The sequence below is a fragment of the Budorcas taxicolor genome, chromosome 1, assembly GCF_023091745.1.
Source record: "Budorcas taxicolor isolate Tak-1 chromosome 1, Takin1.1, whole genome shotgun sequence".
In the NCBI taxonomy this organism is placed as follows: Eukaryota; Metazoa; Chordata; class Mammalia; order Artiodactyla; family Bovidae; genus Budorcas; species Budorcas taxicolor.
Window position 1 is genome coordinate 115077724 of NC_068910.1, and position 22909 is coordinate 115100632.

The 22909-nt window shown below is 37.3% G+C and overlaps 1 protein-coding gene across 1 annotated transcript in view; it reads right to left on the reverse strand.

Moving 5' to 3' along the window:
- The window catches only part of CBLB (Cbl proto-oncogene B), a 218930-nt gene that overhangs the window by 18169 nt on the left and 177852 nt on the right, over positions 1-22909 (reverse strand). The window contains exons 13-17 of the mRNA XM_052645842.1: positions 22630-22724; positions 7974-8120; positions 4071-4168; positions 3826-3957; positions 938-1078 (exon numbers count right to left, since the gene is read on the reverse strand). Coding sequence (XP_052501802.1) covers positions 938-1078; positions 3826-3957; positions 4071-4168; positions 7974-8120; positions 22630-22724 — 613 coding nt within the window. The remainder of the gene's footprint in view (positions 1-937; positions 1079-3825; positions 3958-4070; positions 4169-7973; positions 8121-22629; positions 22725-22909) is intronic.

Genomic DNA, 22909 nt, shown 5'->3' on the forward strand with positions numbered 1-22909 from the left:
CAAACTTCTAAATTATCAAACCAAATTGAAAAAAAGAACCATGAGAAAAGTGTAAAAGATCCCAAAGTTTTCTATGAAGCATATAGGTGGCCAAAGGACAAAGTTAGTACTCTTCAAAGGCTTTCTTGATTTATCTCATACATGTATGTAAAGCAGTTGCTAAGAAAAAATCTTTATCCTATGTTTAATCAAACCAAACTGAGGAAGCAAATGTTTGAGTATAGATCACAGTATCACCAACAGGGCTGATTGGAACAGTTAATATGAGCAGATTCAATATAACTGAATTTTTTTTTTTTCCTGATAATTCTGACTAGTGAAGTGGATGGTTTACTAAGTCTTTTTATTTCTACTCCTCACTTGAATTTACAAAAAGCTATATATTAATTTTTCCTCAAAGATCAATAATTTTAGTAAATACACCAAGGCATTAAAAATAAAAACAGTAACCCCATAAAATGTAGCTATTTCAGAAAAAAACACACCTACTAATGTTACAGCAGTATAATTTACCAAGATATTATGTTTTGGAATAAAATAATGACCCTAAAGCATATTTAGTAAAAATTTTTACACATGTTATTAGAAATATCACACTCAGAATTAGGAGTGAGTCTAAATTTGTCCCCATCACTACTGGCCCAAACACAGAGCCCTTCTGGCTCTCAGGGATGCCTTTTGTAGCATACAGGAGTTATCTGTAGCATACAGCAACATTTCTAAATTCTGTGATTCCTGTTGCTTTCCTCATTTTAAAAAATTCTTTTGGCAATAAACCAAACAACTGATAGACAAACCCACCCAACTGCTATTTTTCCCCCCAGGATTTTTCAGCTTGAGAGCTAGAAATCAGTGAATTACTAATGCTTATTTGACAGTATGATCTTAGAAATTCTTTTGCTTCAAGTGAAACGTTTGCTTGGGTTTTCTCTCCTACCTGAAGGAAGGAGGAAAAGGTCCTGTCCTGAGGATGGTCGGCTGCCAGAGCCAGGAGGTTTCGAATGTTCAATGAGACTGTGCCTTGCGGGAGGTGGGGGAGGTGGGAGGGACGGAGGCAGAGCATCAAAAGCATCTTCGCCTGCATTTAAAGAAAGGTCAGTATCAGCAGCAGAACTTCAGGCAAAACTAACAATTTTCTCTTACCGCTTATAATGAACTTCACCTGCAGTGTTTATGCAGCAGTTGACCGACTTTGACAACGGGAGCTGATTATTTTGTGGGGAGTGTCTGGAGAGAAGTACAGACACACAAGCACACATGGGTACATGCAGACTTTTTCTCTCAGGCCTTTCTGTTAAAAAGTTGTATGGCAGGGTATGAAACAGCCTATTATTCATCTGTAACCTCTGTAATATTAAGACATTGGAGGTTTGAACTAAATATTATAAGATCAACATCATCAAAACAGAATTTCTGTGTAACAGTAAGAGTTCCCAGTCTAACTGGAAGATCACAACATGCACACAAATTTAATGTCATAGAATAATTTAAATTATCTTGTAAAGTTTGCTCTACTGGATTTTAATTCATTTAAACTAATGCTCCCCATATATTTCATTATCAAAATATACAGAAAATGTACCTGCAGTATAGGAATACCATCTTTTTCTACTTACCAGATATCTCTAGAGAGACAGTTAAATATAGAACTAACTCTTGTGGTGGTCCCAAAGCTAGTTACTTATATTTGCATAGTTCCCACCTTTTGTAACTATAAAATATTGCAGCAGATTTTTATGTCTACTTATGTTTCACCTGCCACATCTTACTATCTCCTATTCATAGTTTTCCTCATCTTGATTGTTTAAAAAATAAAATTGCAGTATATGTATTTCTGTAAGAAATCGCAAATACTTGCGAATGGAACGGAGTATAAATATCCACATATTTTAGTAATAAATATTCTTCTGCGTTTAAATATATTGACTTGAATATAAAGGTATATTTAAATACAAATGGTCTCACCACTCATACAGCTTGCTTTGGGAAAAATATTCCGAATATTTTCTCTAATGATTATTAGAGAAACTTTTCTAATGTAAAATATATGAAAGTACAGGAGAGAGAGCTTAGTTCTTAGTATCATTTGAATTTTTAGCTATCTTCCACACTCTTTATTTATTCAAATCCTTTATCTGCCCCTACTGTTATTTTCCCCACCCTGATATTCCTGTATACCATGCTAGGCACATGGATAATGTGAAGATCAAAATCATAAGGCCTTGACCTGAGGACCTTAGATTCTACAGAGAGTTCTAAAAAAACTTCACAAATGATTCAGAGGTGAAAGTCCCATAGGTCACACAGACAGAGAAAGAGATGCCTTGTAAGAGGGAAGAGGAAGGTAGAAAGTGGCATTCATCAAGGTGTTACCAAGAACAGGAAGGTCTGGGATATCAGGGGCTCAAAAACATTTGTTCATCAAATACACTGTGAAGAATGGCAATCCACTCCAGTATTTTTGCCTGGAGAATCCCATGGACAGAGGATCCTGGCAGGCTACAATCCAGGGGATCGCAAAGAGTCAGACACAACTGAGTGACTTTACATCAAATACAAAGATGGTATCTTCTAGGTTGAGTGAATAGTATAAATAAAATATGAGATGTACATGAAGAGCCGAAGGATGAGTTATATGTTGCTGGATGGCAAAAACCAACATAACACTGTAAAGCAATTACTTTCCAATTAAAAATAATTTTAAAATGAAGGTTGGAATGTTTCTCTGCATTGTCCGATATGGCAGTAACCATCTACATACAGATATTTAAATAAACTAAAATTCAGTTCTACAGTCATACAGATAGATCTTTTATGTTACCACATAAAGTTCTATAGGACAATGCTGATCTAGTCATAAAGACTTGGGTAACAGGTAAAAAACCAGGATAGGGGAAGAAGCAGAAGAAAAGAAAAAGACTGTAGATAAAGAAGGAAGTTGGGAGGCCCTTGTAATCCATGTAGGTGACAGTAAAGCTCTGAATTGCAGTAAGAATAGGAGCAGGACATTCAACTGTGTAACTAAAATACCAGACGATGGTGTCTTTGGGGGAAAAAAAATGGAAAAGTTCATTTCCAGTAGCCTAATAATTAAGCTCACAAAAGAACCTTCATCATACATTATTTTATGTTATGGTGACACATTATTGTGAAGCTTTAACTTCCAAAAGTTGTCTTCCTCTAAAAATAGGGTGAGAAGCTTCCTACCTAAAATTAATGAAATAGACACCTGCACCAGACAACTTTTATATACATATACACCTGTGTGTACCTTCACACACACACACACACACACACATTAAGTGTACTTCATAGCAAAATTTGAAACAAATTGAGATTATTTCTAGCTGCAATGATTATAAGAGAGAATTTGTTTTTGGCTCTCTGCAGTAAAAGACATAATGCCCCATAATGTAATTAGCTAAGTGGAAATGGGTCATTATATACTGAAAGAAAAAGTAAATACACATTCAGTAAGAATTGTACTTCAAGAGAATCTCAGAAGAATACTCCAAATCCATAAGAAGCACAAGCACCTGAAGGAATGAACAGTGCCCGCATAAGATTTTTTACATGAAGAGACAACTTGATAAAACCCTGACCAATGCCAGCTACTTACACCACTGTTTCAATCATCTAAGTGGAATAATGGTCACATGAACTTGAGAGTCACCATCACCTGGCGATTCTAATCTGGATTCTAATTCAGACAATTTCAGAACCCAACAAGTCTGCATTGCATTGAACCCTGAATTCTGATAATTCAGATGTTAATTGAAAGAGATGGCAGAGTGGCTTGTTTGAAATTGTTTTAAAGGTTTCAACCTAATGGAGGGATGAGAAGATCATAATCAGAGGGCGTCCTGTTGAGTGAAGAACCATGCTTTGGATTGTCCCAAGTTGGAGGCCTGGCAGGTGGCAATGGCACTGGATCAGAGGCTGAATCAAAAACATCTCCTAGAGGATAACACAAAATCTTAATGTATCTTCAGTACAACAATGGCATGGAATTTTGCCTTTAAATTCTGACCGTTAAGATGTCGAATACAAAGAGAATGTTTTATACATACCCTTTAAATATATGCCTAACTCAGGGATGTTTGATTTCTTCATCTCTGAGGATGTGCCATGTGTCCCATTCAATATACAGTGACCGTTATCACAAGATCTAGAGCAGAAATCAAAGGACAAAAATCGTAAGGGTCATTGCTTTCCATTTAAAAGTCATTTGGGGGTGGAGATGATGGGAACCAGCAACCTTGCTCATATGATAAAGTTGGAAAACAAATATAATTAATTTACTTTTCTGGAAAAAGTGCAGGTATGTTATCTACATACTATTACTAAATACTTCTACAAAGCAGAAGTAAATATTCCATAGAAGACAATCTTTTCTTTTTTTTTTTTAAAGTGAAACCAACAATTAGAAGGGGCACAAAACTGTTCATACCCTAAACACACTTGTGGAACTAACATATCATTTTGAAAGATTTCCATATTACCTTATCAAGTTTTTGAAGAAAAAAAATGTAATATGCAGGCAAAAATATGTAAAAGTCCCAGTGACTTTATTATTGATTAGTGATACTTAACAGTGTATTTATGTTTCTATAATTTAAGCTTTCCTTATGGAAAACTGGAACCTATCAAGTAAAGAAAGAAACTGAAAGTTGTTCAGTTGTGTCCGACTTTTTGTGACCTCCATGGACTATACAGTCCATGAAATTCTCCAGGCCAGAATGCTGGAGTGGGTAGCCTTTCCTTTCTCCAGGGGATCTTCCCAATCCAGGGATCGAACCAAGGTCTCCCGCATTGCGGGCAGATTCTTTACCAGCTGAGCCACCAGGGAAGCTCAAGAATACTAGAATGGGTAGCCTATCCCTTCTCCAGTGGATCTTCCCGACCCAGGAATCAAACTGGGGTCTCCTGCCTTGCAGGCGGATTCTTTACCAACTAAGCTATCAGGGAATTATCAAGGAAGGAGAATTTATTGAATATTCAGAAAGTCCATGAAAATTCAGATAGGCATTTTCAAAGAACTAGAGCCTGGGGCATAATTTCACCATTGCCATGAACAAAACTCTGGTATTTCTCTCAAGTAAGTAGAAAAATGACTTTAGCAAAGGCCTTGGGTACACAACAAATATTTTAATCTGGGTGTGTCTAAAAGGACAATACTTACTAAACAGGTATTTTTGTTGTTGGCTTTAATGCTTCGGAATCAAACTGAACACAACAGATAAGTCCAAGGCACACGAACAGAAGCAGAGACTTATTTTGTCTTCAGAATATAACTGTGCGGCAGACTATCTGCTCACTCTGCTCACAAAGAGCTACAGAAAGCAGAGTTTATATTTTACTTTTGTTCAATTTGCTCTGAATTCGTGGGGCAAAGTAAAAGTACATATATAATGGAGAAGATATTGGACATTTGAATAGTTATTGCAAAGTGCTTCATCTGAAATTCACTTCCTTTCTCTCTGGTGGCCACATCTCTTTAAGGGGACAGAGATGGTTCATTTAAAAATATTTATCATGTATTTTCATAAAATGATGGATTTTTACTGAAACTGAATTATTCATCTACAGTTTAACATTTTCTATATATTGACAATTTACTTCTCCTGATATTCCAAAGAGAGGAAAAATGCAGAAAGAAAGAACTTGTCTAAGTTTCGAGTGCTTTGTAGAGGACCTAAGAAGATACTTCATCCATCAGCTCTCAAGAACAATCAAATAAAAAATTCACTCCAATTAAATTTAGGGATTATCAACCTTTATTACTTCTCTATAAATGTAGAAAGATGGTAATGGTAGCCATAAATCAAATTTATTTCAGGATTTCAGAGGCCTGTCACCAAAAGTCTCATCCAATATGATGTGACAATTAAAATTTAAAGTCAATTACACCCCTTACTTACCCAGTGATGGGAAAAAGTGAGATCCCAAGGAGATCAAAAACAAAATCTCATCTTATTTCAGTTTTTAAAATTACTACAAATTTTTAAGAGCCAAGGGAACTGAAAATTTTAACAGTGGATATTTGATGTTAAGGAGTAACTTTTTTCTCTAATAAGAGCAATGGATATTTTGCTCTTCTAACATAATAAATTATTATCTTTCAGTTATTTCTCTGTCTTCTCAATGATACTGTTTTACCAATAAATGCCCTAAAGGCCAGCAATCTGCAAAAGAACACTTTGGTTTTCACTGTGAAATGTGAAAGTGTTAGTCACTCAGTCATGTCCTACTCTTTGTGATCCCAAGGACTGTTGACCGCCAGGCTCCTCTGTCCATGGGATTCTCCAGGCAAGAATACTGGCATGGGTGGCCATCCCCTTTCTCCAGGGGATCTTCCCAACCCAGGATCTTCTGAGCTCAGACGGTAAAGAATCTGCCCGTAATGTGGAAGACCTGAATTTGCTCCCTGAGTTGGGAAGAATCCCTGGAGGAGGGAACAACAACCCACTCCAATATTCTTTCCTGGAGAATCCCATGGACAGGGGAGCCTGGCAGGCAACAGTCCACGGGGTCACAAAAGACATGACTGAGCGAATAACACTTTGAAATATGAAGCGCTGGACGGCTAAGTGTTAATAACCCTGGTTAATAATTGTGTAGAGTGCTGAATTGTGATAATTCTAACCATGAAATTCATTAAGGCAGATCTCTGCTTTAAATGGAAATTTACTTCTCTTTTCCCAAATATTATAGTACAATACTTGAAGAAAGGCATCAAAAGATTTTTTTTTAGTTATTTCTTCTGGAAAGAAAGGAACACTCCACTCATAAAACACTCTGTTGACTGACTTGACCTCAAAAAGAAGTGGCATACTAAGTAAAGATGACATAGATGACTGAAGTGTTCAACAGCTCTCCTATTCCTCAGTCAATAAAGAGATACTGCAAGGCAAGAAGGCTGGGACATGAGCAGCAGCTGAGCCCTCTTCCACATACACCAGGCAGAGCTCCAGGGATGTAATTATGCAAAGAAAACTGGAGCTCAGGAAAGAAGTCTGAAACTGAGATTTGACTTCTTGAGTACTAAATATATATTTGGAGAAGGAAATGGCTACCCACTCCAGTATTCTTCCCTGGAATATCCCACGGACAGAGGAGCCTGGCAGGCTATAGTCCATGGGGTCACAAATAGTCAGACATGACTGAGCATTCACTGAATGTTAATAAGTCAGACGTTAAAAAAAAAAAAGGCAAAGTATTTCTAGATTATGATTTACTAATTCAATCATATAAATGCAGAATCATAAAGACAATCTAATATTTTGATACACACCACCCATTTTTAATAACAAAGACTGAGGCTGTCTCCATAGGAGGAAGAATAAACAGCTGACAAGAAGAAAAGAAAGCCAAACACGATTCCTCACATGCTTGTTTAATCCAAGGGAAAGTAAAATAGTACCTGGTAAAAACAGTTAAGTGAAATAATTTGTTTCTATTCTTTGAGATCTGAAGTAGGTAGCACATCAAAAAGGAAAATAAATATGTTATACTAGTCCTTATATCATGAAGAAAAATTCTAAGGAAGGTTGGTATAGTAACTTAGTTTCTAAGTAATAGCTTTTCTTCATGAGATATGTGCTTAGAAGTGATAAAAAGCATTGAAAAGAGCTTACTTTTGAAAATCCATGAATTAATCACCACTATATGTAACCTACAGCAAAGTTTTACTAGAGTATAATTTGTTTTTTGTGGAGGGGGGGCAACAAATTATTCCATCAGACTTATTAATCAACTAATTTAGTAAGACGGCTTCCTAGTTAAATGGAAATCTGCATCTTTTTGTTTTCTCTGAAAGTCATGGAGAAAAACAGTATTATAGGTGGAAGAGGTTTTGAGCAAGAAATAAAAGGTTTTTCAGTAGACACATGTGATTCAGTTTAAAAATAAATACCACAGATGATAATGCTTATCCAGATGTGAGGTGACCAAAAAATGGACCATATTCTTACCTAGGAGGAGGTTTTACATTATGACAATGAGATGGTTGTGAACTCAAGGAAACAGGATGGGATGAAGGAATCTTGTATTCATCGTCATCTTCCTCTACCGGATCTCTTGTTTTCTCTGAAAGGGAATTCGCTAATGGACCAGTACACCTACCAGAGTGGGAAAAAAAATCCAGTCTAGTTTTAGCATAATAATTTAGGACAGGCAACTCTGATGTGACCTATTTAAATCAAAGAATCTATGTTGTCACTTGGGTTCATTTTTTAATTACAGGGTAACATCCTAAGGGCTATTCTTACACTAAATACAAATGAAAAGGATTTTTAATCTTTTGTTAAGACCTTATTGATGAAATAAAAGCATTTTCATACTTCTAACTTCAAAATGACACAATAAGAGAAACCAGTAACCTATCAAATAAAATGAAAAAGTCCTAGAGTTGTAAGTGAAGGCATAAAATTATTTACATCAAAGTTAGTAAAATATTAACATTTTGTTCCAACTTAAATTTGTAAATGATGATGATGATATATATGCATGGATGGTTGTTTTATACATTAAGTATTTATAGGTCAACTTTCAGTCTCCTGTATTACATACAGTCAAAAAAAATCCAATTTCACTAATGAAACAGTTCTTTCTCCTGCGAAGTTACAATTCAGATTGTTAATTTTTGCCCCAACAACAGCTAAGATCTAAAAATGACTGGGACAGTTAGCAGTAGATAATAAAAGAACTTAAGTCTTTAAGTGGAGTCCATTGTTTTCATGGTGCAAATTTCCTGGCTATATAAAAAAGAATGAAAATATGTAAAGCAATTCCTAAAAAGAAATTTTTTCAAGCATTTTACTCATTCATATGAGTAAATAAACAAAGTCAATTAACAAGCCCAGAAAAAAGTACTTTTTTTTTTAACAGTTATTGTTAATGGAGTTTACTCTAAACCCTTGCTGACACCACTGAAAAACACTGAAGTAGAAACATAGAAACCTACTGTAACCAACTTTAGGACAACCAACCAATTTGCAAGACACTGGAGGTACATATGGATCCAAAACATTTTGTGAATCATGAACCTCAAGATAATTAATTTCTTTCTCTTTCTTTTTTTTTTTTTTTAAAATCTTTGTGACTGCAATTTTGCAACACCTTCTGTAGAGGGAGCAAGAGGCCTTTGGTATATGAGCCATTAAGACAAATAATTTTTTCATTTTTATTTCTCCTTACTAGTTTGAATGAAAACAACTTTAAGACTTTTTCTCCCTGCCAATTACAAGAAGACATTCTGAAAAACCTAAAGGTTCTCAAATTTCAGCCATATATCAGAGTCTCCAGGAGGTTCAGAGATGAATTTTCAAGTCTATTTTTGCCCATCTTCGAAGACCCTTTCAATACTGATTTTTGAATTCTTGTTTGTTTGAGCGACCGTGGAGTTCAAAGTGACAGCTCAGGGTGAAGTCAAAGCACAGTGATGCGGTGACAGGACTCCACTGTCGCCAGCCAGAGCACAGGCTAACATACCTGTAACCTACGGGTCACACCTACCACGGTGTAACCTAGACAGATGTACATCCCGAATGAGGGCCACTGAGTACACGGACTGTGAAATGGTGGTCTGATGGGAATCAGAGCAGGGATTTCAAGCATTAAGGTTTCACAAATTCTTATAAACATGGATATAAATTTAGCTAACACAATGGCCAGAAAGGGTTCTGTTAGCAGAAGAAATGAAAAAAACATACTTTCTATGTCCTAACATACTTTCATGAACAATGAATTTTTTTTCCCTAGGAAACTGAGGCATATATTGTATAAAAGAAAAAGATTTGTTGACCAAATATTCAAAACTCATTATTGTCAAGAATGTTCTATCTGCTTGTTCCAGCTTAATTCTAAAGATTTAACAGTTTTCAAAGAAGCAGTGTACTATCACATGAGAAAGGACAATTTTTGAGATCAAATCTGGATGTTTGATTTTCTCTTCAATGATAATTTAATCAAGGTAGTTCCCCCCCCACCCCACCCCCTGTTTAGCTGCAAATCAATAGATGGAGTATCCTGAAGAAAATGCAAAAGCAAAGGGCATCTAATATTTTACTGCTAAAACTTACTGTGGAGTGAAGTGTTTCACTCAGTTGGGTCTGACTCTTTGTGATCCCATGGACTATATAGTCCATGGAATTCTCTAGGCCAGAATACTGGGGTGGGTGGGTAGCCTTTCCCTTCTCCAGGGGATCTTCCCAACCCAGGGATCGAACCCAGGTCTCCCACACTGCAGGCAGATTCTTTACCAGCTGAGCTATCCTGCTGCTGCTGCTGCTGCTGAGTCGCTTCAGTCATGTCGGACTCTGTGTGACCCCCTAGACGGCAGCCCACCAGGCTCCCCCGTCCCTGGGATTCTCCAGGCAAGAACACTGGAGTGGGGTGCCATTTCCTTCTCCAGTGTATGAAAGTGAAAAGTGAAAGTGAAGTCGCTCAGTCGTGTCCGACTCTTCACAACCCCATGGACTGCAGCCCACCAGGCTCCTCCATTCATGGGATTTTCCAGGCAAGAGTACTGGAGTGGGGTGCCATCGCCTTAATTAGCTTAAATGTACTTTAAGGAAAGTCTTTGGCATTTGCTTCGTATCTAAATCTAAAAAAAGGCCTAGATATCCTGATATCCCACTTATCACCATCTTAATAAAGTTCTAAATAGACTTTATTTCTCTTCTTTATTGTATTTTTAATGCAGACTTTTTATATCAGTGTAATATTCTAGTTAAAAATAAGCCAATATATAAGAATACTATTCCAGTGCTTTTATTCAGTATTACGTAAATTTTTATACAAAATTGATCTTAGTTCTGAAGGGAAAAATAAAAGCAATTGCTATCACTTAAAAAAAGGAATGTAAACTGTGAACTTGGGGTGATTATGTGTAAATGCAGGTTCACCATTTTTAATGAAGTTATCACTATACTTTGGCCACCTCATGCGAAGAGTTGACTCATTGGAAAAGACCCTGATGCTGGGAGGGATTGGGGGCAGGAGGAGAAGGGGACGACAGAGGATGAGATGGCTGGATGGCATCACCAGCTCGATGCACATGAGTTTGGGTGAACTCCGGGAGTTGGCGATGGACACGGAGGCCTGGCGTGCTGCGATTCATGGGGTCGCAGTGTCGGACACGACTGAGCGACTGAACTAATTGGCCACTATGACGAAGGTCATTGAAAATGAAGATGGGGAGGCATGTGTAGGGGCTTCCCTGGTGGCTTAGACAGTTAAAGAATCTCACTGCAGCGCAGGAGACCCACGTTCTACCCCTGGGTCGGGAAGGTCCCTTGGAGAAGGGAATGGCTACCCACTCCAGTATTCTTGCCTGGAGAATCCCACTGACAGATAAGCCTGGCAGGCTATAGTCCATAGGATCGCAAAGAGTCGGACACAACTGTGTGACTAACACTTTCAGGCATGTGTGGGGGCTATACAGAAAATATCTGTACCTTCTCCTGAATATTGCTGTGAATCAAAATGGCTCTAAAAAATAAAGTGTTAATAAAAGAATCCAAAAAAGAACAGATGTATGAATATATAACTGAATTAGTCTGTTCACCTGAAAATAACACATCACTACAAATCAATTATACTCCAATAAAATTAAAATATTAGTAAGAAAGGTATGAACAGATAATTTTCATATAAAATTTGTAAATTTGTCTATAAATTTTTATTGTATATAAAATACCACAAAAGAAATCTCAATTTATGAAAATTATTACACTATTTGTAATTATTTTTGGAATTTTGTGTGTTTTTTTGCCTTCAAAAACTCATTCAAAATATAGGTTCAGCTTTACTTGCAATCAGGTAAGTGGTAAAATTAAGTTTAAGAACTTTTGTTAACTATCATGTATGTTTACTTCTGGTAGTAGAGAAAATAATTTATGTGACATGGGGAAAGGTTCACTCATTGATTTAGCTTATGGGAAATTTTTAGGATACCAAAGGAATAAAATAGAGCAATTTTATTTGGCTGGTTCCAAGTTAAAGCTGCCAGGTAAACCATCCTTCCATTTACAGCCAGTACTTCATTCCCTTTCTATTATCATCATACATTCACAGAGTGCTCTGCACTGTGGCTGTCATTTCTGAGTTAATACACTGGTAATGCACAAGGACACACAGTACTGAAGATACACAGCCATCCTTCCCACAGCCTACACCTCTCGTTAAATTCAGCGTGTGCTATTTAAACCTTTAGTGAGAAATACATCCACTTTCTGCGTGCGCACACTTGAAACAGAACAATAATATATTTTCTAATGCTTTTCTTAGTGATTTTTGCATTTTGAACTGAAGGCTCACAGATATACTCCTCTACAGCCTTCAACATTCCTGATTTCACAGGTATATAATCAGAGGGGTGACCATCTGCATAGCCCTTTGGCTTTACCTATATAACTTATACCTCAAACATCACCCTTACTAAGTACTTTTTCCCCTTTATTTGAGCAGTTCCTGATACCTTGATTAGTTCAACAGTTTTTCCAGAGCCAAAGCAAAGTAGGAACATCCATCTTTACGGTTTATAGATGAACCTCCTGTGACGTTGCCCCACAAAACAGTAACTTTCTTTGAATTTTAATATTTTCTATTATGTGTATTTAGTAAATGTTCATTCACTGACACTGTGTTTTCTATATAGTAATCTATGTCTTCCTTATTTTTCTGTCTTAATTGCAAAATGCTTAAGGTTAGACCCTGAGTCAACCAAGATCTGGCGGGTTGTGTCCCACAGAGCACTCACGGCTTTCAGACAAAAAGGAGAGGCTGTTAGAGAGATACATGGCCAAACTGTTATAAGAAAGAAAGCTATTTTTAGCATCCTTTTATAATGTAGAAAATGTTTGAAATATATTATTTTGCTTATTTTCTACATGTAACAAGCTTTAAATAATCTCTGAAGGTAAGGTTTTAAAAAATATCTTTTATTAAAGTTGAATATTCAGAGCCTGGGATATACGTTAGTCCAGAGGTCTTATACTAATTATCCTGGTCCTAACAGAGAAAACACCCAACTCAGAGAAATCACAGCCCAGCAAAGTGGTAACACATAATCCAGCTGTATTTGATATGAGGATTACATGTGTGCCACCTGTAAGCCATCTCCCCAGCATCTCAGAGTGTGCTCTATAAACATACATACTATTTTGAGGATTCTTTTCATGACATCAAGAAGAATCAGGGTGGTATATTATTAGGCCAAATGTAAGCCTTAAGTATAAACACTTTTACTAACTTTCTTTTAAGCTGGAGAAACAAATTTTAAATTAATTTTTACGTTAACTTATCCAGGCTCAATATTCATTCCTAACACTTCAAGGGGACTGTTTTAGAAATCAAGAACGATAAATGTTCAGAAAACTTTCTTTTTGAGAATCTAATCTTCCAATAACATGTTGAACATTAAAAACTTCACAATGACATTAAAAGTATCACTACTTATAATTGCCAATAACTAGAGATGGCTGGATGGCATCACTGACTCGATCGATGCATATGAGTTTGGGTAAACTCCGGGAGTTGGTGATGGACAGGGAGGCCTGGTGTGCTGCGATTCATGGGGTCACAGAGTCAGACACGACTGAGCGACTGAACTGAACTGAGACAACTCAAATGTCCCTCAGTAGAGGGACGGGTAAACCACACTGTGTTTTACAATGGAATACCTACTCTGGACAATAAAAAAGAAACAAACTATTGATAAGCTTGACAGCTTGGATGAATGTCAGATTCCCTGTGCTAAGTAGAAAGAAGCCAAACTCAAAAGAGACTGTAACTAACTGTATGATTCTGTTTATATGACCTTCTGGAAGAAGCAAAACTAGATGGACACAAATCAGACTGATAACTTCCAAGGGGTGGGTAATGGAAGAAATTGACACAGGGCCTGGGGGATTTTTTTGGAGTGAGGAACTGTTCTGAACTGTGGTGGTGAATACATGACTCAGAATTTGCCAAAACTCACAAGACTGTACCCTAATAAGGCAGAGTGAATTTTACTGTAGAAAATTATGCTTTAACAACTGGAAAATTTTCATTTAAAGTTCATAAATTCACTTTAACTCATTTAAGATATTGCAGATAGGCATCTTTCACAAATATGCTTAATATCCCTAGTGGCTTTCAAATTACTTATCTAATTCTATTTGCACCTACAGAGAAATGTTGACAGAAACAAGAAATGTTCGAATGTGGTGGAATACGTCAAGATGCCTGTGCTTAATGTGAAAATAAAAATCTCATTCTAACCACATGCCTTTTCTATGAACGATCAATATATTCATGGGTAAATGGAGAATATATGATAAACTATGCCTCTGTGGGACAAAAAAAAGACAGTATGAGGAATATAGTTTAGATTGTATATTTAAATAGAATGTAGTGGCTCACATTTCTGTCTAAGGCTTCTAATTATTTGTGAGCATAAATCAGTTGTATAGCAAATTACAAGTAAATTTGTCAGATTACTGGGATTAATGTTAATACCAGTTTTCATCTTAGCTTTCACTCAGAGAAAATGAAAGATTAGTGAAATTAGTGGCATTCCCACACCCAGATTATAGCCATCCTCCAAATGTCATTTTCCCCTCAAAGGATGAGAGAGAGAGATTATAATACTGTATGAATTTAGATATTATAAAACTAAAATAAAAAGGAGAAAGATAATACCCATAGTGTTTTTTACCTTTTCCATATATTCTCTTTCTGTTGAGACACTTGTAGCCCTCAATTCTTTTCATCACTGTGTCAACAAGTAGGTTTTAGGGATCCATCACAAAACATTAGAAAACATGTTAGGATGGTCAAGTTGCTTTGCAGGAGATTTGAACAAAATTTATAAATCAACAGGAATATGCAGAAAAAAATAAAGTCTGAGTTTCAAATACTGAGTTGTATCAGTGAGTCAAAACCAAATGCACACGCATTTCTACACAATACTCAATGAGAGAATGCCACAGCAATCATAGTGAACAAACCGAAAAGAAGGACCCAGTGATACCATTCCTTACACATTAGGTCAATTGTAACTTACAAAGAACTGCCATCTTCAATAATAGTGCAACTTTCCATCTACCCAAGGTAAAGCAAACAAAAAAGAAACAATCTAATGCATCGTCTTGACAAATATTGAAAATATTTTTACTTGAATAAAAGCAGGTTCAAAAATTAACAAGAGAGCATCACTGTTCACTCACTAGGGTAAAGAAAAGAGTAGTTTTAATTACAACTTGATCTTCCATCTGAAGTTTTCTACCATCTTATCTGTAAATCAATGAAATTAATCTTATCATTAAATATAAACAGGATTAAGGTAAAAGTGAAATGCATACTGTCTACACAGATCCTCAAGTGAACAATAACAGAACATGTTTTCCTGCTTTTTTGCCGTTAACTATAAACAATGAAGCCTGGTACGCACCCTATAGAAGATGAAAAATTTCCATCAAGCTTCTTTCCCTTAAGTTTTTAAAAATTACAATGCGATGTTTGCTTTAATAGCTGCTGTGGCATAGTAATTTCTTCTCTTTTTCACTCCCCAGTCAAAACCAAGCAAAACAAAACAAAAATATCCCTTCTCCCATGAATTTGCTTATATATAATATAAAGTTTAAAGCTTTGATAGTATGTCCAACTGTCCCCTCAGGATCACTATTTGGACACATGTGTGTAATTGGCACCTGAAACTCAACAAATCCTTAAGTCTTAAATTTACCACCTTTGCCCCCTCAGCCACACCTGCTCCTTCTCCAATCTCCCTCCATCTGATAAATGGCACCAACCCATTCACTCAGTTTCTTTAACAAAAAAACCTATACAAGAATCATCCCTGATTTATCATACCTCACAGACATCCAGTTTATTAACAGGTACTGTTGGATCAAAATACAACCCAAGGTGGGCCATGTAACTCCATCAGCATCATTCTGGTCAAAGCCCTGGCCATCTCTTACTGGGTCACCGCATCAGACGACTACACTCTCACTGGTCTCTCTGCTCCCATTTCTGCTGTCCTAAAGATGGTTCACATAGCACCGAGTGAAGCTCTTTAAACACACAAACCAGCATCAAGTCCCAACATTGATCAAAGCCCTTAATGGCTCCTGCTGCTTCTAAGTTGCTTCAGTCACGTCCGATCCTAAAACGTATCAAACTAGAGTTCTCTCACGGCCTTAAAGGCAATGTATGATTTAGCTCCTGCCTACTGTACTCAACTTCAGCTCTCCTGTCCCTCTTGCTCTTCTCCAGATATGCCAAAGGGATATACCTGCTTCACTGTTCTGTACTCGAGTTCTAACCCTTTATGCTCTTCACCCTGATAGCCTCAATGCTTGCTGCCTTCTTTCAGGTTTCTGTTCAGTATTACCTTTCCTGATGACCTCAACCAAAATATAAACCTTCCTTATCACTATTTATCTCTTTCCCTGGTTTATTTTTCCTTCCAGCACTTACCACAACCTGACAATATACTATGGTTGTTTGTTTACTTGCTGTTCTCCCTAACTAGAACACAAATTCCAATGAGGATGGGACTTTATCTTATTGACTCTGAATCTCCAGTCAGTACATGCAACTGAAGGAAAACAGAATAGTAAGGCAAAACTTGTATTCTCTATTCATTGAGCTTTTTGAACTGTGGTGTTGGATAAGATTCTTGAGGGTCTCTTGGACTGCAAGGAGATCCAACCAGTCCATCCTAAAGGAGATCAGTCCTGGGTGTTCATTGGAAGGACTGATGTTGAAGCTGAAATTCCAATACTTCTGGTCACTTGGTGCGAAGAGCTGACTCATTTGAAAAGACCGCGATGCTGGGAAAGACTGAGGGCAGGAGGAGAAGGGGGACGGCAGAGGATGAGATGGCTAGATGGCATCACCGATTCGATGGACGTGAGTTTGAATGAACTCCGGGAGTTGGTGATGACAGGTAGGCCTGGCATGCTGTGGTCCATGGGGTCACAAAGAGTTGGACACGACTGAGCGACTGAACTGAACTGAAAACATTAGCACCTTAACTGTTTAGAAAAATCTATAACAATGTTCAACACTACCACCTCCCACAACAAAAAACCTTTTTTACGAAACTATGAAGTAATATTGATTCAATTTAATATTGTATATTTAAAAGCTTAGTAAGTCAAAAGTACAAAAGGTCTATTTATAAAAGACAAGAAACAAAAAGAATATTCTTTTAAAAAATGATATTCCTCAGCATTTCAGAACATTATCTTACCTGAAGTAATTATTTCATTAATACCCATAATAATACTTTTGCTTATTGGCCAACATCTTGTGTAAAGTTAAACAAATATTTTTAATTGTTTCACTTCAGTTCAGTTCAGTCGCTCAGTCGTGTCCGACTCTTTGTGACCCCATGAATCGCAGCACGCCAGGCCTCCCTGTCCATCACCATCTCCTGGAGTTCACTCAGACTCATGTCCATCAAGTCCGTGATGCCATCCAGCCATCTCATCCTCTGTCGTCCCCTTCTCCTCCTGCCCCCAATCCCTCCCAGCATCAGAGTCTTTGCCAATGAGTCAACTCTTCACATGAGGTGGCCAAAGTACTGGAGCTTCAGCTTTAGCATCATTCCTTCCAAAGAAATCCCAGGGCTGATCTCCTTCAGAATGGACTGGTTGGATCTCCTTGCAGTCCAAGGGACCCTCAAGAGTCTTCTCCAACACCACAGTTCAAAAGCATCAATTCTTCAGTGCTCAGCCTTCTTCACAGTCCAACTCTCAGGTTTCATTTAATTTTGAAAAATCAAATTATCTCAAGATAAAACCTGACACTACAATGAAAAGAATCTACATAAATTTTTCCTTCTTCCCCTAAATTACAATTACCCACATTCAGTTCAGTTCAATTCAGTCACTCAGTCGTGTCCGACTCTTTGCAACCCCATGAATAGCGGCACGCCAGGCCACCCTGTCCATCGCCAACTCCTGGAGTTCACCCAGTCTCATGTCCATCAAGTCAGTGATGCCATCCAGCCATCTCATCCTGTTGTCCCCTTCTCCTCCTGCCCCCAATCCCTCCCAGCATCAGAGTCTTTTCCAATGAGTCAACTCTTCGCATGAGGTGGCCAAAGTATTGGAGTTTCGGCCTCAGCATCAGTCCTTCCAATGAACACCCAAGACTGATCTCCTTTAGGATGGACTGGTTGGATCTCCTTGCAGTCCAAGGGACTCGCAAGAGTCTTCTCCAGCACCACAGTTCAAAAGCATCAATTCTTTAGCGCTCAGCTTTCTTCACAGTCCAACTCTCACATCCGTACATGACCACTGGAAAAACCATAGCTTTGACCAGACAGACCTTTGTTGGCAAAGTAATGTCTCTGCTTTTGAATATGCTATCTAGGTTGGTCATAACTTTCCTTCCATATTTCAAGCATTTATTTAAGAATTTATAGCTAAGTGTCAATCATCTTAAATAGAAACATTTAAGGAAAAAGTAAATAAATCTATACACACTAGTTGGGCTTCCCTTGTAGCTCAGCTGCTATAGAATCTGCTGCAATGCACGAGACTCTGGTTCAGTTCCTGGCTTGGGAAGATTCCCTGGAGAAGGGATAGGCTACTCACTCCAGTATTTTTGGGCTTCCCTGGTGGCTCAGACAGTAGAGAACCACCTGCAAGGGAGAAGACCTGGGTTCGATCCCTGGGTTGGGAAGATCCCCTGGAGGAGGACATGGCAACCCACTCCAGTATTCTTGCCTGGGACAGAGGCACCTGGTGGGCCACAGTCCACAGAGTTGCAAAGAGTTGGACACAACTGAGCGACTAAGCACACACACACACTAGTAGTTTCAGCTTACTTTTACGAGAATATATTTTAAAAATTAATTCTATATTCTTCTAGGTCACCAGATAAATTACACCATAAAATTCACAAAATCATACTGTTTTACAAGAAAGTAAACACTATCACAGAGTAACCTCTTCCATCAATATAATGGGAATCAGAGTAACATCAAATAATTTGACAATTACACTTCAGTAAATATTAATAACACAGTATAGATTTAAAAGTAGATATTAGGTGTGGCATTATTGAATTCACCATTGGGGCTTTCAACATGTGGGAGGACTGTCAAAAGTCTGTGTTGGGTAGGTTCTTTACCATCTGAGTCACCAGGGAAGCCCCTATGTTGGGTAGCAGTGGGTTATTTTGCTTTGGCCTAATTTTGAGCCATGCACTAAGACACTAATGTGGAAACAGGGACTTGAATATCCAATATCCTTATATCACTGAGTGACATTTTGCTAAGACCTCAGTTCTATAGTTCTCCAGGGCTGAGAATCTGTACTCATTGTACTCTGGTTATACACTCTAATGAAGCTGAAATAACCAAAAACAAAGCAAGCAAATAAAAAAACCCAGAGTAGTAATCCAATTTACACCGGCTTCAAAAATGGGATACAACCAACTAACTAACTATAAATGGACATTCAAGTTGCCAAGTATGCATCTGTAATTAATACTTTAGATAACTTTCTCTTAGAAAACCACTGCATGGAACCTAAAAAGTTGAAGTTCTAAAGGATTTAATTTTGTTTGGTTGCTAAGTTGTATCTGACTCTTTTGTAACCCCATGGACTGTGTAGCCTGCCAGGCTTCTATGTCCATGGGATTATCCAAGCAAGAATACTGGAGTGGGTTGCCATTTCCTCCTCCAAGGGATCTTCCTGACCCAGGGATTGAACCTGCGCCTCCTGGATTGCAGGCAGGTTTTTTACCAAGCTACCACGGAAGCCCAAAGGATTTGAGAGATCAGTTAAGATAAACAGATCCCTTCATTTACCAGACAGGAAAAGTGAGGCTCAGAGCAGTTACCTTGTTGAAAGATAGACAAATACTTGATACTGGAGTCATCTCTGGGACTAAGTCTGATTTTATTAATATTCTAATATTCACCTCAGAATTCCATCCTGGTTTCATAATAAATACAGTATAGTATAAATAATTAAGAAAAATGCTTATTAAAATATTGACAAAGGACAGCATGAAAGTATCTCTACAATATAATCTAAATCATGTAAAAAAGTCGAAAAAAGTCAAATGTTAAGACGCTGGGCATTGATTGATATTTGGGGTATGTATATGCTTGAATTTATATATCTGTTTAATTTTTTTCTTTCTTTATATATTTTCCATATTTTCTACAATGAATAACTGCTACCCATACATCAGAGTAAATAATAAAATGAAGAGATAAACATGCTATTAAAAGCCAACACTTGTAATGTTAACTATGGTTAATTTGCAGCATGCAAAATAGGAAATTAATTTGCTATTAAGGATGCACTGTTAAAGTATTTTTCTGTTAAATAAAGCAACTACATTGTTTCTGAGGGAAAAAAATCAAGAGTAAATGGGACAAAAATATATCCACCTACATATACAAAATGAAATGTTAGAAAAATATCAATTAAATGCAGTTTACTATGAACTTGTTGTTCTTTATTTTTAGGAAAAACAAGCACTTCATATTAAATATAAATGAAGCAAATTGTAACCTCTGCCTTTTATCCCATTTGCCAATATGAATTTAATAAACAGAATGCAAAATTTTAATCTCTAATTGTAGCCAGATTTTATGTACTTCATTTTCTGATATTCTCTGAATTTAATTGTATATACATATATCCAGAGTTCATTTGGGGCTATAATATCATATGTTATTACTGATGTAGAGCCTACTACACAGAATATGTATATTTGCTTCTAACTTCCATGTCTTCTACATATCTGGCAGCTCCAGGAAAACTGGCCACTGGAGGATGGTCCAATTAGCTTAGTTCCCCACTCTCCCCTAAATGACGTCAGTTTCACACTCTGCTTTTCCTCATGGACACTCCTTCCCACCCGTGCCCATCCTCTATGACTTAGTAAATCTCCAACTTCTCTAAAAACATCCTTGACTTACTAAGTCTATACTGGACTCTTCCCCAAGCATATACAAAAACTAACAAGTTAGATTCGTACAATTTACTGCATGATGTTCTTTTGTGATTTTATGTATATTAACTTTATTTTAAAGCAGACTGTAAATTTCTTGGGAGCTGGTATGGACTTTCCAGTTGGGGCTAGTGGTAAAGAACCCGCCTGCCAATACAGGAGATGCAGGTTCGATCCCTGGTTCAGGAAGATCCCCTGAAGGAGGAAATGGCAACTCACTCTTGTATTCTTGCCTAGAGAATCCCATGGACAGAGGAAACTGGTGGGCTACGGTCCACGGAGTTGCAAAGAGTCAGACACAACTAAAATGACTTAACATGCAGGCATGGTATCTAGTTTATTGTTCTTTTGCATTCAGTGACCAGCAGAAGAAGGACTGAAGATGCTCTAAGATGTTCAATTAGAAATGAGGGACTTGGCAGATAATAGAAGCAACAAAGCATTCTTAGTATACTCACTAAATAACAATTGTTGTAAGGTATTAAAGGAAAGGCAGAGATTACAAGAAAACGTTTTTGCCCTTAAAACGTTATAATCTTTTTAATGTGGAGAAGCACTTTAATATCAGAAAACACTAAAGTTCATAATTAAATGTGTAGAAAATAAACTTGAGGAGGAAGAGGAATGAGATTCGGTCTTTTTATCATCACTATAACAGAAGTCTCAGAAGTTTTCATAAGGATCTTGAGAATCAAGATTCTGAAAGTTTGGTGCATAGGAGGGAACTGTACGGATGCACAAAACCAGAAAAAAATCAAGACAAGGTTAGAGGGCAAGCATTAGGAATTCCCGAACAATAGTTGAGTAGAATTCTGTGGATCTTACTGATAGCAGGAGAGCACAGAATTAATTAAAAAGGAAAGAAAGAACAGTGTTGGGTTTTGAGTAGGAAAGTGATTTGTGGAAAGCAGAATTTAAATTAAATCAGCTATATGAATAACATATACTGGATGGGAGACAAGCAGCTGGATTTAATATAAGGAGGAGGAGAATGGCAATCAGATTTGGTTTTCTCCAGGTTTTATTTGGGTAGACACTATAACTTAACTATCTGATGTGCTTCTTGTGTCCCTATTTTCCAAATGAGACATTTGGTTAAACTAATTTTTCTAGCTTTAAAATCCATTGATGTTAATTCTGAGATCAGGTAGAAGGCTATTTCAGTTGGCCTGTTATAAGCCAAAACTAGTGCAAAGGGGAAGATTAGATGAATATGAAAAACTCAAAAGAACAATCAACAGGGATGGGTGGCTGAATGGATTTGAGAAATGAGAATATTGGAGGAACCAAACATCATTTTATGATGTCAAACTGGGTAGCTGGCATAAATGTGACACTTCTGAGGAAGAGACAGGGGTGGGAAGGAGAGCACTGTGCTACTGGAGCCTCCGTCTGGATGTAGGGAAGACTTAGCTTTTTCTCTGTTGGTTTCTGTGTAATCTCAGAGTGCATATAAGTCTCAAAAATGCTGTCATTATCAGCAAAGAATCAGAAAGGATCTGATTTCTGTTACTTTACTTTAAAAATCCAACTGGTTCATTTTCATTGATGCACTTTTATTCACCCTGTACTTTTCATACTGAGAACCTCAAAACCACTCTGGACAGCAACTTTATGCATGGAAAATTGATCTCCAAATCCAGAAATCCTTACTTGATGCTGGGGAGAAGGGTGGCAGCTGGAGGGGGAGGAGAAAGCCGGGGAGGAACATCATATTCCTCACTTCCCAGGTGACCATTGGAAAAGACCTGAAAGGAAATCAAAGGGTTAGTTTAGAATTTTAACTTCTGGAGGAGCTTAAAACAATAGCAGCTCTCAGACATTCTGTAATTTTGAAAAGAATGTATCGTTTCAGCTTATTCGAACAAGTGGAATATCATATAATTTACTTAGAAGAACCATAGTGATTTTCTGCCACTACCCAAAATACTAC